Here is a 13,947-nt window from a genome sequence, read left to right on the forward strand (position 1 = left end):
ACACCGAGCCACATAAGTAGAAATTAGCGCAGGTGACCAAAAGCTTAGTCAAAGAGGTAGGTTTTAAGGAGCGTCTTGAAGGAAGAGGGGTAGAGAGGCGGAGAGGTTTAGGCATGGTGTTCCAGAGCTTGGGGCCTAGGCAACAAAAGGCAAAGCCACCAATGGCCGAGTGATTATAATCAAGTTTGCTCAAGAGGGCAGAATTAGAGGAACGCAGACATCTTGGGGGGGGGGGGGGGGGGAGGACTGGAGAAGAATACAGAGATAGGGAGGGGTGAGGCCATGGAGGGATTTGAAAATAAGATGAGAATTTTAAAATCGAGGCTTTGCTTAACCGGAAGCCAATGCAGGTCAGCGAGCACACTAGTGATGGGCAGCGAGACTTGGTTGGCCATGTCCTAACTCACACCTAGCTTTGGATCACCTCTAGGGTAGAATGTGGGAGGCCAGCCAGGCGTGCATTGGAATAGTCAAGTCTAGAGCTAACAAAGGCATGGATGAGGGCTTCAGCAGCGGATGAGCTAAGGAGACAGGTGATATTACAGGAGGTGGAAATAGGCGGTCTTAGTTATGCTGTGGATACGTGGTTGAAAGCTCATTCAAGGTCAAATATGACACCAAGGTTGTGAACAGTCTGGTTCAGCTTCGACAGAAGTTGGGGAGAAGAATGAAGTCAGTGGCTAGGGAACAGAGTTTGAGGAGGGGACCGTAAACAATGGCTTAGTTTTTCCCAATGTTCACTTGGAGAAATTTCTGCTCAAGCAATCTGACAATTTAGAGACCGTAAAGGAGTCAAGAGACATGGTAGTGAGGTGGAGCTGGGTGTTGTCACCGTAGATATGCAAACTGACGCTGTGGTTTCGGATGATGTCGCCAAGGGGTAACATGTAGATGTGAAATTGGAGGGGACCAAGGAGAGATCCTTGGGGGACACCAGAGGTAACGATGCGTGAGTGGGAAGAGAAGCCGTTGCAGTTAATTCTCTGGCTACGGTTAGATAGGCAAGATTAGAACCAGGCAAGTGCAATCCCACCCAGCTGGACGACGGTGGAGAGGCGTTGGAGGAGAATGGAGTGGTCAACCATGTCAAAGGTTGCAGACAAGTCAAGAAGGACGAGGAGGGAAAGTTTGCCTTTGTCATAGTCACAAAGGATGTCATTTGTGACTGTGGTGTGAGCAGTTTCGCTACTGTGACAGATGTGGAATCCGGATTGGAGGGATTTAAAAATGGAATTTGGGGAAAGATGGGCACGGAATTGGGAGGCGACAACACGTCCCAAAGTTGGAGATGGGGCGGTAGTTTGCAAGGACGGTGGGGTCGGGGGTTGTTTCTTTGAGAGGGGCGATAACAGCAGTTTGAGGGAGAGGGGGACATTACCCGAGGAGAGAGAACAGTCAACAATGTCAGCTAACATAGGAACCAGAAAAGGAAGTTCGGTGGTCAGCAGTTTGGTAGGAACATAAAAACATAAGAACTAGGAGCAGGAGTGGGCCATATGGCTCCTCGAGCCTGCTCCGCCATTTAATACGATCATGGCTGATCCGATCAAGTAGTCAGAGATGGCCTTATCTGCAGTTGACACGATGGGAGTAGCGAAGTCACGAGAGGTGGCAAGGTCAAGATGGCCATCAATATGGGTTGGGGAGTTTACATGGAGGGAGTGCAAGGAAGGATAGAAGGCTCGTGAACTCAGAGGAGAGAGAGCATGATGAATTAAGATGGACCCATGGAATGCGATGCCAGCTGACGTGGTGCCTGTTGATTCTCTTGCACACCTTCAAGGGGGAGCTGGACTGGTTCCTGATGGGAGCAGAGATCCCATTAAATAGAAGCAAAGTGATTTACAGGTAATACGTGGTCCATATGATCTCCTGGACTCATTTTGATTGTAAAATTCCTCTCTGACTCCCTCAGGCAAAGTATTTTTTTCCCTGAACGGCCCTGGGTTTTTTTTTTTGCCTCTCCCGGGAGTTTATACAGCTGTGAGGGTGGATGTGAGGGGCAGGGGAAAGTGAGAGGTCAGGGGAGGGGAGAAGTGTTTGGCCATGAAGGTCCAGCCAATTTCACCTTCACCTTATCACTCGCCTGATGGCCCTGTGGTTAAAGACAGCGCTCAGTTTAGCAATAACCTACAAGGGCCATACGGAGTTGAAATCCCTGTCAGTGCTAAACTGGAGTTGCATTGCTGGGCTAACATTGACCTCTGTGTCCCCAAGCCAAAGAGGGAAGCGGAGGAGGCGGCAAAGGATTCTCACTCCTGAAGTGCAAGTGCATGGACAGAGGTCGAAAACAGGATCAACCTTGCCTCGGACGTCTTGCACTGTCGAATAGCTTGCTGAGGCTCACAGTCTAGGCCCACACAAAGATGGCCACTTGGGCGAGAGAGGGGGCTGTCTATCCCTGCAAGATTCAGCACCTTCAGGAGAGGGTGGGAGAAAGTGGAAGAAAATTGGAAAAACTAAAACATAGAAAGAATCCCTTCTTAGAGGATTATTCTCATTTTCCTTTCTAATAGAAAGACCATGGAGAGGGAAAATAAAGATATCTCCTGGAAGACTGGCCCATTTCCATATATTTTGACAGTTCCCCACAACCAGCAGGGAGCTAGTTGCTGTGCTGATTTTACCCAAAAGGCAAATAGAACTTAAGAAATAGGAGCAGGAGTAGGCCATACGGCCCCTCAAGCCTGCTCCGCCATTTAATACGATCATAGCTGATCCGATCATGGACTCGGGTCTACTTCCCTGTCCGTTCCCGATAACCCCTTAATCCCTTATTGGTTAAGATACTGTCTATCTCAGTCTTAAGTGTCCCGGCTTCCATAGCTCTGCAAGGCAGCAAATTCCACACATTAACAACCCTCAGAGTAGAAATTTCTCATCTGTTTAAAATGGGCAGCCCCTTAGTTCTAGTCTTCCCTATTAGTGGAAACATCCTCTCTGCATCCACCTTGTCAAGCCCCCTCATAATCTTATACGTTTCGATTAGATCACCTCTCATTTTCCTGAATTCCAATGAGCAGAGGCCCAACCTCCTCAACCTTTCCTCATAAGTCAACTCCCTCAACCTTTCCTCATAAGTCAACCCCCTCATCTCCGGAATCAACCTAGTGAACCTTCCCTGAACTGCCTCCAAAGCAAGTATATCCTTTTGTAAATATGGAAACCAAAACTGTACGCAGTATTCCAGGTGTGGCCTCACCAATACCTTGTATAACTGTAGCAGGACTTCCCTGCTTTTATATACTCCATCCCCTTTGCAATAAAGGCCAAGATTCCATTGGCCTTCCTGTACCTGCATACTAACCTTTTGTGTTTCATGCACAAGTACCCCCAGGTCCGCTGTACTGCGGCACTTTGCAATCTTTCTCCATTTAAATAATAACTTGCTCTTTGATTTTTTTCTGCCAAAGTGCATGGCCTCACACTTTCCAACATTATACTCCATCTGCCAAATTTTTACCCACTCACTTAGCCTGTCTATGTCCTTTTTCAGATTTTGTGTGTCCTCCTCACACATTGCTTTTCCTCCCATCTTTGTATCGGCAGCAAACTTGGCTACATTACACTCGGTCCCTTCATCCAAGTCATTGTAAATAGTTGGGGACCCAGCACTGAACCCTGCGGCACCCCAATAGTTACTGATTTTCAACCCGAGAATGAACCTTTATCCCGACTCTCTGTTTTCTGTTAGTTAGCCAATCCTCTATACATGCTAATATATTACCCCCAACCCCATGAACTTTTACTTTGTGCAGTAACCTTTTATGTGGCACCTTGTCAAATGCCTTCTGAAAGTCCAAAATATACCACATCTACTGGTTCCCCTTTATCCACCCTGTTCGTTACATCCTCAAAGAATTCCAGCAAATTTGTCAAACATGACTTCCCCTTCATAAATCCATGCTGACTCTGCCTGACTGAATTATGCTTTTCCAAATGTCCTGCTACTGCTTCTTTAATAATGGACTCCAACATTTTCCCAACCATAGATGTTAGGCTAACTGGTCTATAGTTTCCTGCTTTTTGTCTGCCTCCTTTTTTAAAAAAAAATAGGGGCGTTACATTTGCAGTTTTCCAATCTGCTGGGACCTCCCCAGAATCCAGGGAATTTTGGTAAATTACAACCAATGCATCCACAATCCCTGCCGCTATTTCTCTTAAGAGCCTAGGATGCAAGCCATCAGGTCCAGGGGATTTATCTGCCTTTAGTCCCATTACCTTACTGTGTACCACATCCTTAGTGATTGTGATTGTGTTACATTCCTTTCCCCCTATAGCCCCTTGACTATCCACTGTTGAGATATTGTTTGTGTCTTCTACTGTAAAGATGATACAAAATATTTGTTCAGAGTTTCTGCCATCTCTATGTTCCTGATTACTAATTCCTCATTCGCGTCCTCTAAGGGACCAACATTTTAGTGACTTTTCCTTTTTATATATCTATACAAACTAGTTATCTGTTTTTATATTTCGTGCTAGTTTACTTTCATATTCTATCCCCTTTCTTAAATCATTTTTTAAAAAGTTATTCTTTGCTGGTTTTTAAAAGCTTCCCAATCTTCTGTCCTCCCACTAGTTTTGGCCACTTTGTATGCCCTTGTTTTTAAACTGGATACCGTCCTTTATTTCTTTAGTTAGCCACAGATGGCTATCTTTTCTTTTATACCCTTTTCTCCTCATTGGAATAGATTTTTCTTGAGTTGTGAAATATCTCCTTAAATATATGCCACTGTTCATCAACCGTCCTACACTTTAATCTATTTTCCCAGTCCACTTTAGCCAACTCAGCCCTCATACCTTCATAGTCTCCTTTAATTTAAGCTTAGTACACTGGTTTGAGATCCAACTTTCTCACCCTCCATCTGAATTTGAAATTCAATCATGTTGTGATCACTCATTCCGAGGGGATCCTTTACTAGGAGATTGTTTATTAATCCTGTCTCATTACACAGGACCAGAACTAAGATAGCCTGCCCCCTGGTAGGTTCCGTTACATACTGGTCAAGGAACCTGTCCCTTATGCACTCTATGAACTCTTCCTCAAGGCTACCCTGACCAATTTGATTTGTCCTAATCAATATGGAGGTTAAAATCATCCATGATTATTGCTGTTCCCTTTTTACAAGCCCCCACTATTTCCTGCCACTATACTCCGACTAACAGAGTTGCTACTGTTAAAGGGCCTATAGAATATGCCCACCAGTGACTTTTTCCCCATATTATTCCTCACCTCCACCCAAACTGTTTCAACATCCTGATCATTTGAGCCAATATCATTTCTCACTATTGCAGTGATTCCACCCTTCATCAATAGAGCTACCCCATCTTCTTTTCCTTTTGGTCTGTCCTTCTGGATTGTCAAGTGCCCCTGAATATTTAATTCCCAGTCCTGGTCACCTTGCAACCACATCTCTGTAATGGCTATCAAGTCATACCCATTTATATCGATTTGTACTGTCAACTCATCTATTTTGTTACGAATGCTACGTGCATTTAGATAAAGTGCCTTTAAATTTGTTTTTTTTAAACCCTTTTTTCCTGCTTGTTTTCTCTCTCCTTCAAACCCACTTTCTTTATTTTTGCTTTCTAATTCCAGCTTTATTCCCCTCCCTACCCAATCTATTTTCTGGTTCCCAAATAGAGTGGAAAACGCTTTAGATGAACACCCTTTCACATCTTGGCTGTTGAACGTCAGATACTAAGCCAGTATACTTCAAAAGAATAGCCAATTATTGCTTTTGCCTTGCTCCCAGGCCTCCATTAATGCCACTCCAAGCAAGAATAATCAGTAATGAATCTCCATGGCAATGCCAACTGGAGACTCAGTCAGGTAGTGACCGGGACGGGCTGATTCAAACAGAACTGCTTTACACATTCGTAGATTCAAACTAGCCTTACTCTGTGACTTTTTCCCACTCTTACATGAACCTACAAAAATCTAGTGAACTGTATAATCAAATGTGTCAAAAGTAAATTGTTTTCTAAAACAGTCTACTGCAATGTATTTCCTTCCCCTGTACCCACCCGTCTCCGGACCTGAAAAAGATTCCAAACCTCATCTGGAGAGTTTGATTTCTTTAAATGTGTTTTCGCCCCATACTCTTGGGTCTTACCGAAATATTCAACACGGGTAATTCATTTAACTGGGACCAAGTAGTGAAACATAGTTAGTAAGACGAGTCTTTTTCCGGCTTTAGTTTACGGTTCAACTTCCAAGAAGAAAAAGGAAGTCATTTCACTAAAACAGATCTTGATTGAAAAAGTCAGCTTGAGTAAAAGGCAGGTATCCTCACTTCATATGGACCAATATCAGAATCAAACAGAATATTTGGAAAACACACTGTAGCGCTAAACACGGACCAACTGTTCTGACCTGTTTATACATCTTGCCCTTCTCTAGTGTGGTGATTTTGTCCCACTGCAGTGCACCCGAATCATCCAGTCTTCTGAAAGGCCTGGCAAAATAAAACAATTACCGAGCTGGTAATTAGAAAGCCCAAGATGAAACCCCAGAAAAATTGCAACCCAGTCAGACTTGATCTCTGTAATTAGCTGCCAAGTAGCCAGACATAGTTAGACAGAAAAAGCAATTCTATATATTTACCTTGTACTTTGGGAAACTATTATTTTCCTTCTGACCAATTTTCCAAAGCAGCTTTTGCGTGACCCCTTCTAGGTTGTCACTCTATGCAGATGGCTATTTGCATTAAAATATCTTGGGCGGAGTCTGACATAACATGGCCTCAATATTGGTGGCCTTACCGCCCACTGCCGCTGAGTTTTGCCTCCTGTCTCCCCTCTGTGCCAGCTTCCACTTGGGCTGGAGGGGAGTACTGACGAGAACTGTCCGCTGACGGCCAAGTAGCGCAAGTGACCTCCCGCCCACCGAGATGCCAGATTGGTGCGGGCGGGAGTCAGCGCTAGCAGGGGGAAGGACCACTGCGTGGAGGCAGGTCTAACCCCGACAATAAATACCTGCAAGACCTGCAAAAAAATGTTAGTGAACATCTTTAAAATTCTTTTTTTTTTTTTTTTACAACGACTTACCTGGTGGGGTCCCCTGAAGGTGTTCGGTGGGTTTTTTTGTTAATGATTTTTACTTTTCAGAACTCCCCCCTCCCTGGGCCCGACTCCATCCTTGGCAGCAAACTCATTTGTCACCGAGATGGAGAGCTCCCACCTGCTGCTGCCCAGATTGATGGCGTAAGCAGTTATTTTACCGCCGGGTGGTACTGCCACCTCTTTTAGAGGAATCTTCCTGGCAAAGTACCACCCAGTCTCTCGGCGGCCCTTTGGGTGGCACTTGGGTTTCACCAATTTCAGGCCCCATATGTTTATAGATCATTTTCTTCACTGAAAATTGTTTTAGTCCAGAGTTCGTTTATAGATATTTCAAAATCGGTTACATTTTCTATCAGAATAGCTAAATGATATCCTCCCCTTCCCCCACTTACTTGCGTTTATCCGTAAAAAAGCTTGGCTTGTCAGCTTGGACGATCACCAAATCAAAAAGATCCCGCCAGTCCTTTCCCACCATGTATTCCATTCCTTTATCACTGTTCCAAAAGAGTAATTGTATGAAGAACATTGAGTAAACACATAACGTTACTATACTTAGGATCTGCTTTGATCAAAAACATACTAATCTTTAATAATCTGTGGACATTTGGTAACATACAATATACATAGACTAATAACAAAGGTTTGCCTACTTTTAAAGTTCCTGTGCAGCTGACTGGTGATTTAGTTTAGATTTGTAGCTGGCAAGTCATTCCCAGCAGTGAAATATGACATACTTTCACAAGTTAGGCTGGCTTGACATCGCTAATCATAACTTTTTTAGTTTATCACTGCTGTAATTTGTGACATTAATGGTGCAGAGGTACAAAAAAAATCTTCACAGTTCATAGACCACATATGTAGTATGAAGGGTTTATTATAACTGGAGTGATGTACAGACTTTAAAATAATCCTGTTAGAAATGGGTCAATTTATTACTTCATATTTAGAAACAAAAATCAACACAATTGACATTAAAAAGGACAGTTCTACTTGTATTTACCACCAGATGAATAAAGTCTGTAAAATGAAATAACTGCTTGAAAAACAATTTAAAATAACCTCAACTATTTCACTCGCTTGCATTTTTGTTAACTACCCAAAAGTACATAGCTCCCCAAGGACTGTGTTTATTGAAAGAGGATAAAGTGTTGATCACTAGAATCTGTGGTTAACAAAGCCAATAGAAGTGTAAACAAAGCATTGGAGTTCATTTCTATGGAAATATAATTCAAAAGCAGAGAAGTTATGTTAACCTTGTTTAGAGCCTTGGTTATACCACACTCAACAAGTACTATGCATAGTTCTGGTCTCCATTTTACAAAAAGGATATAGCAGCACTGAAGAAAGTGCCAAAAAGATTTACAATGATGATACCAGAACTGAGCAGGTACGGCTATCAGGAAAGAGTGAACAGGCTAGGGCTCTCTTCTCTAGAAGAGAGAAGATTCAGAGGTGACCTGATGGAGGTCTTTAAAACTAGAAGGGGTTTGATAGGGTAGACACAGAAAAGGTTTCTACTTGTGGGGGACTCCAAAACTAGGGGTCATAAATACAAGATTATGGGCTAGAATTCCCTATCAGCCCACAGTGCTCGATTGCCGCCCAAAAGACTGTTAAGACTGGGAAGATTATCGCCGGTGAAAACTTCACCCCAAAAAAAAAATCCACAGAGCGAAAAACATGGGCCTTGCACCCCCGTTCTGGGCGAAAAAGTGCAATTTAGGGTCAATTGGGCGGTTCATAAACAAAATGGGCAAAACATTTTTTTTAAAATCAATAAAAATTTACCCTGAGGCTGCGGGTTGGGACCAACACTAGAAAAACAAAAATAATTTTTCAAAAAACATCAATTAACAAATCAAAAAAACATTCCCAAGACACTTAATTAAATCACAACACATTTTAAAAATAATTAGTAAAAAAACAATTACTAACCTTTTTCTTAAAGAGCTACGCACCTTCCGTCCAGCTCTGCTGATCCTCGTGCTTTTAAAAAAAAACTTACCCATGGGTCACCGCTCAGCCAAATTTCACACCAGAGCGATCTCAGGACAGTCCGCTCCCCCAGCGGTACAACGAAACCGCCAACATAACTCAGGTTATGCTCACCTGATTACCACCCACAATGGCCAATACCGCCCAGAAACTGGGCGGTAAGCCATTGGAAATTCCTGCCCATAGTCACTAATAAATCCTATAAAGAATTCACAAGGAACTTATTTACCCATGAGGGTTAAAGATAAGTACATGAGGGAGAAAGGAATAGAAGGATATGTTGATAGGGTGAGAGGAAGCAAGGTGGGAGGAGGCTTCTGTTTAGCATAAACACCAGAATAGACATGTTGGGCCAAATGGCCTGTTTTTTTTTTACAAAATTGTACATAATGCTACTGCAGTCTTCAAACGCCTCACTTTAGCAGCTCCTTTGGATACACGGTCAGTCTCTCAGTTCAACTTCTCAGGGTCAGTAGTTGCACTTATTTGCAACTGCATTGGAAGGGTTACAAGAAGAAGAATGGATTAACATGAAAATCGAGCCTTTCTGACTGAATAATGGCTCAGTAGTTGGACAACTCACTTTGCCCCATTATGCAACACCATTGAACTCGAGGGTACTTTTAGAACAGAGTATCGGGTGGGAGGAGCACATGTTGGAAATTCAGATGTGGAGGTAAAGGGGCTCTGCAGGATTTCCTGTCTGTTCAATGATGAAAATTCTGCAAGATGTACCCATTCCGTGCCTGAATTCCTAATGTGCAATTCTGGCTTACAAAGCTTTGGATCAGGAGTACAAGTCTGCAAATTCTATCTCGGTGTCAAACAGGCAAAAAAAAAGGGTTTGTTCCCAAGCAATGGATTTCAATTAAATAAATGTCAAAAGCAGAGATATTGTAACATAAGGAACAGGAGTAGGCCATTCAGCCCCTTGGACTTGCTCCGCCATTTAATTAGATCATGGTTAAACCATTCAAGAGAGTAGAATGAAAAGAAAATGGGGCTCTCTTTCAAGTTGATGGTAAGGGGATTCAGTGATGGTAATGCCATTGAATGTCAAGGGACCGTGGTTAGGTTCTCACTTGTTGGAGATAGTCATTGCCCGGCACTCGTGTGGCGCAAATGTTACTTGCCACTTATCAGCATAAATCTTGCTGCATGCGGGCTTGAACTGCTGCATTATCGGAGGAGATGCGAAGAACGGATGCTGCCAATAGGTACACCTTCATCTCCCCATTCATTATTAGTGCTAGACTGGAACAGAACATAGCACATCCAATCTAAACACAAAGATGTGGATAGGATCATGTGTGTTAAAACATATGATCAACTAATGTGACTATGATCTTCTGCACTTTTCTTTGTGGGCTTCTGTCAGATAGCCTCACTTTTACAGAGCCACATGTTCCTAACAATGGAGGAACATCTCACCCCTAGATACTACAACTGAACCCAGTTTCCATTTATTTTTGGACTGATTATTTACAATTGCTAACTGTACTGTGGAGCTCATTAACAAATTGGCCATTGCATCCCCAACTTTCGGTTGAGACGTTAAACTGAGGCCCCGTCTGCTCTCGCAGGTGGACGTAAAAGATCTCATGGCACTATTTCTAAGAAGAGTAGGAGAGTTATCCCCAGTGTCCTGGCCAATATTTATCCCTCAAACAACATAACGAAAATAGCTTATCTGGTCATGATCACATCGCTGTTTGTGGGAGCTTGCTGTGCGCAAATTGGCTGCTGCGTTTCCCACATTACAGCAGGGATTACACTTCAAAAGTACTTCACTGGCTGTAAAGTGCTTTGAGACGTTCGGTGGTTGTGAAAGGCGCTATATAAATGCAAGTCTTTCTTTCTTTCTCTGTCACAGACTCCCATGTGATCCTGGAATGTTATAAACCATATAATAGGAGAAGCCACCCCTCTATCTGCGACAGCAATGCCAGCCCGGAAAGATTTTGATTACGGTAAAAAAAATGACAAACAGCATAGTGACAAAAGTTACCACACGTACACGAAGTTGAAGGGACTGTTGGTTATAAGGAAGAGCTTCTTTCCATTATTAACCAGCCGGTTTAGGACTGCGTATGTTTCATCTCCATGAAGGATGTACTTTTCTGCGATTGGGAAGGAAGAAAAAGATTGTCACTTTATTCCAATACTAATACTGTGCACTCTGTTTGCTTCAAGAACAGAAATCCTTGATACACATCATTTTGCCGACGCTAATAGATTTAGACAGTTATTTACATGGTGAATATCATAACTAAAAGTCAATCTCATTTTCTCACCGAGTCCAATTAATTTAAGATTACAGTTCCCACTCATATTTAAGAAATCTTCTCGCAAGCCTATAAAAACATTTGGCTCCAGATACAAACTAGGCAGGTGACTGCGGAGCCAGAGTGGAGCGTTGAGAATCATGCGAGTCGGTATGCGGGGGGGCGGGAGGGTCTCTGTCCATCAACCTCTCTGTCATTGGTTAATTTTTTCAACTCGACTATTGACCCAACAGATGAGGAAATGTCAAGAAACACAGAGAATGGAAGGCAGAAGCAACTTTCAAAGTTCTACCCAGCATAAAGTCAGTTTGCCTTCATGTGCTGCGAGTCCATGGATTGCTGTTCTGCCAACAAGCAGCACGGCAACCCCTCTTGGGTGCCAGGCTGCTGGCCCGGCCGAAACCCTCCCTGGTGGCCCAGTGGGCCGAACTAAAATATCTGCAGCATTCGCATCGGCTCTTCCCTTTAAGTGAAGGGGAGAGACATTGAGATGAGTCAGCGCGACACGGCATGTCCGTATCGCGCTGACTTCATCAGCGCAGCGCTGACGACTGATCGGAGCGGTGGACCCGCTGCAGGGGCACTTCCGTCCCGCACTCAGCCGGAACACTGCACCACGGGGAAGGAAAAAAAATGGACGGGGCGGAGAAAAACTTTAAAAAACGATAGGTGCACCCCCGTTTCGGGCGGAGGTCAATTTCTACCCCTTAATCTTAATAAAAAAGGTAAGATTCTTGCCTAGAATTTAAGAGGCGGTGACATGTAAAATAGCCACGTTGGATTGTGTTCACACTAATTTCCAAGAGGAGCCCAACAATGGTGCTGTCTAAGGTGCAGAGGGGGAGGAAGTGCTACAATTGGCTTCAGTACTCCTGAATCAGGGACAGGGGGGAAAAAAAAAAAAATCAGCCAAGAATGTGCGTCTGAGTGCACAGAGCTCAGCGGTGATGTTCTTTATGATTAACTAGCCAGACAATGTTCAACACACAATCAAGTCCAACTAATGTTCGGGAACACCTCATTTGTGCAAATAAATTACTGAAATGAGGTCTTCTCCATGTCTAGCATAATATCATTGACTCACGCCCCTACATTTAAAATCGGCCTTCCATTTAATTACACAATTGTTCCCTCATATTACAAAAGTGATCACACTTCAAAAAGTAATTCATGGGGTGCAAAGGACATTGGAACACCTGTGTGCTGCAATAGACGCTATATAAATAGAAGTTCTTTACTTTCAATCTATGTTTCAACAAGCAGCAGACTGGACAGATAAAAACTTTGAGATAACATCAGTCACAATTTATTCAGTGACAAAGTTAATGGGCTCAATTTTCCCCAATGCCGTTTTTTGGCATATTTCAAGATTTACACCAGGTTTTTTTGGCCCCAACTACTCCAAAAAAAATACCCCTTCTGCGCATGCGCAGAAAAAGAGACGTTTTTGACGTGATTGCTATGGGCGCGGGAACCCATAAAAGGAGCGGCGAGCGGCGGCCATGGGCAGCGTGGCGGTGGGTGTACCACTGCAAGGTACAGCGCGAGCTGGTGCAGGAGGGCGACGGCTGTGAAGAGTGGAGTCATCAAGATCCAGGTCAGTGATTGGAGCATGGGCAGGTACTGCAGGAGCGGCGAGAGACTGTGGAGGGACACGGTCGGGGCCCGGGGAGGCACGAGTTCGGGGCCAGGGGCAGCACAGACCAGCCCACACTGCGATATGTGTGCACACTACGTCCGTGCAGCAGAGCTGGTCTCCAGTTGTCTTGGGTAATCCTTGCCACTGGACCAAGACCTAGCTCTGCAAAGCCAGTGTGGTGGCTGGGGTGCAACAGCCACCCCACGTTAAAAAAATCCACGCACAGGCATCTTCCACCCTTCAGGTTATAGTTCGGGTCCTTCATTGAAACATCTGTGAACTCGTCCTTTTTTTTTAAAAAGCGTAAAGCAAGTCATCCTCATTTCAAGGGGATGATGATGATGATGGATGTATGACGGACGGACGATGATAATAATATGGGCGCGCATACCCAGTGCAGCTCCCGGTCTGCATTTGGCCATTTTAAAAAGCCAGTTCTGTGCGAGAACTAATTCTCAGTGGAAAAAGTCGGAGCTGCAATATGCAACGTGGCTCAAGGACCAAGAATTTCTCACAGGATGAAGTGGAGGCACTAGTTACTGTGATTGAGGCCAGATGGCATGAGTTGGACACCAGCAGAGGTCACATAAAAGTTTCACCAAAAGAAAAGAAGAAACGCTGGAACCAACTTGCAGATGATTACTGTGCAACAGTGACCACACCGAGGTGTGGAGGCCAGTGCAAAAAGAAATGTCAGGACCTTGGCCAAGTAGTTAGTGCATGTAATTTTTTTCCATTTATTCACTGGAATTGCAATTGTAAATGTGGCCATCTGTATATGTCCCACCCAGCAGAAAAACACCCTTGCTAAAAAAAGTTATATTTTAATCTTCGCAGAGGAAGGTGGCACACAACAAAAAAGAGAAAGAACTCGAACAGGAGGAGGAGGCGCGGCAAATCTGCACCCACTGACACCCTTGGAACACTGGGTCGCTGCTTTGATGGGTCCTGCCTGGAGAAAAG

The 13,947-nt window shown here is 43.9% G+C and overlaps 1 protein-coding gene across 9 annotated transcripts in view; it reads right to left on the reverse strand.

Annotated features, from left to right (window-relative positions):
* LOC139277236 (5'-nucleotidase domain-containing protein 2-like) overlaps positions 1-13,947 on the reverse strand; it is a 117,689-nt gene that overhangs the window by 56,078 nt on the left and 47,664 nt on the right. For all 9 annotated transcript variants that reach the window (XR_011596057.1, XR_011596059.1, XM_070895426.1 and 6 more), the window contains 3 exons: positions 11,078-11,180; positions 7,458-7,559; positions 6,377-6,458 (listed from right to left, as the gene is read on the reverse strand). Coding sequence is in view for 7 of the 9 variants with exons in the window: in XM_070895426.1 (XP_070751527.1) it covers positions 6,377-6,458; positions 7,458-7,559; positions 11,078-11,180 (287 nt within the window). In the remaining 2 variants the exon portion in view is untranslated. The remainder of the gene's footprint in view (positions 1-6,376; positions 6,459-7,457; positions 7,560-11,077; positions 11,181-13,947) is intronic.

This window comes from Pristiophorus japonicus, chromosome 12 (genome assembly GCF_044704955.1).
Source record: "Pristiophorus japonicus isolate sPriJap1 chromosome 12, sPriJap1.hap1, whole genome shotgun sequence".
NCBI lineage: Eukaryota > Metazoa > Chordata > Chondrichthyes > Pristiophoridae > Pristiophorus > Pristiophorus japonicus.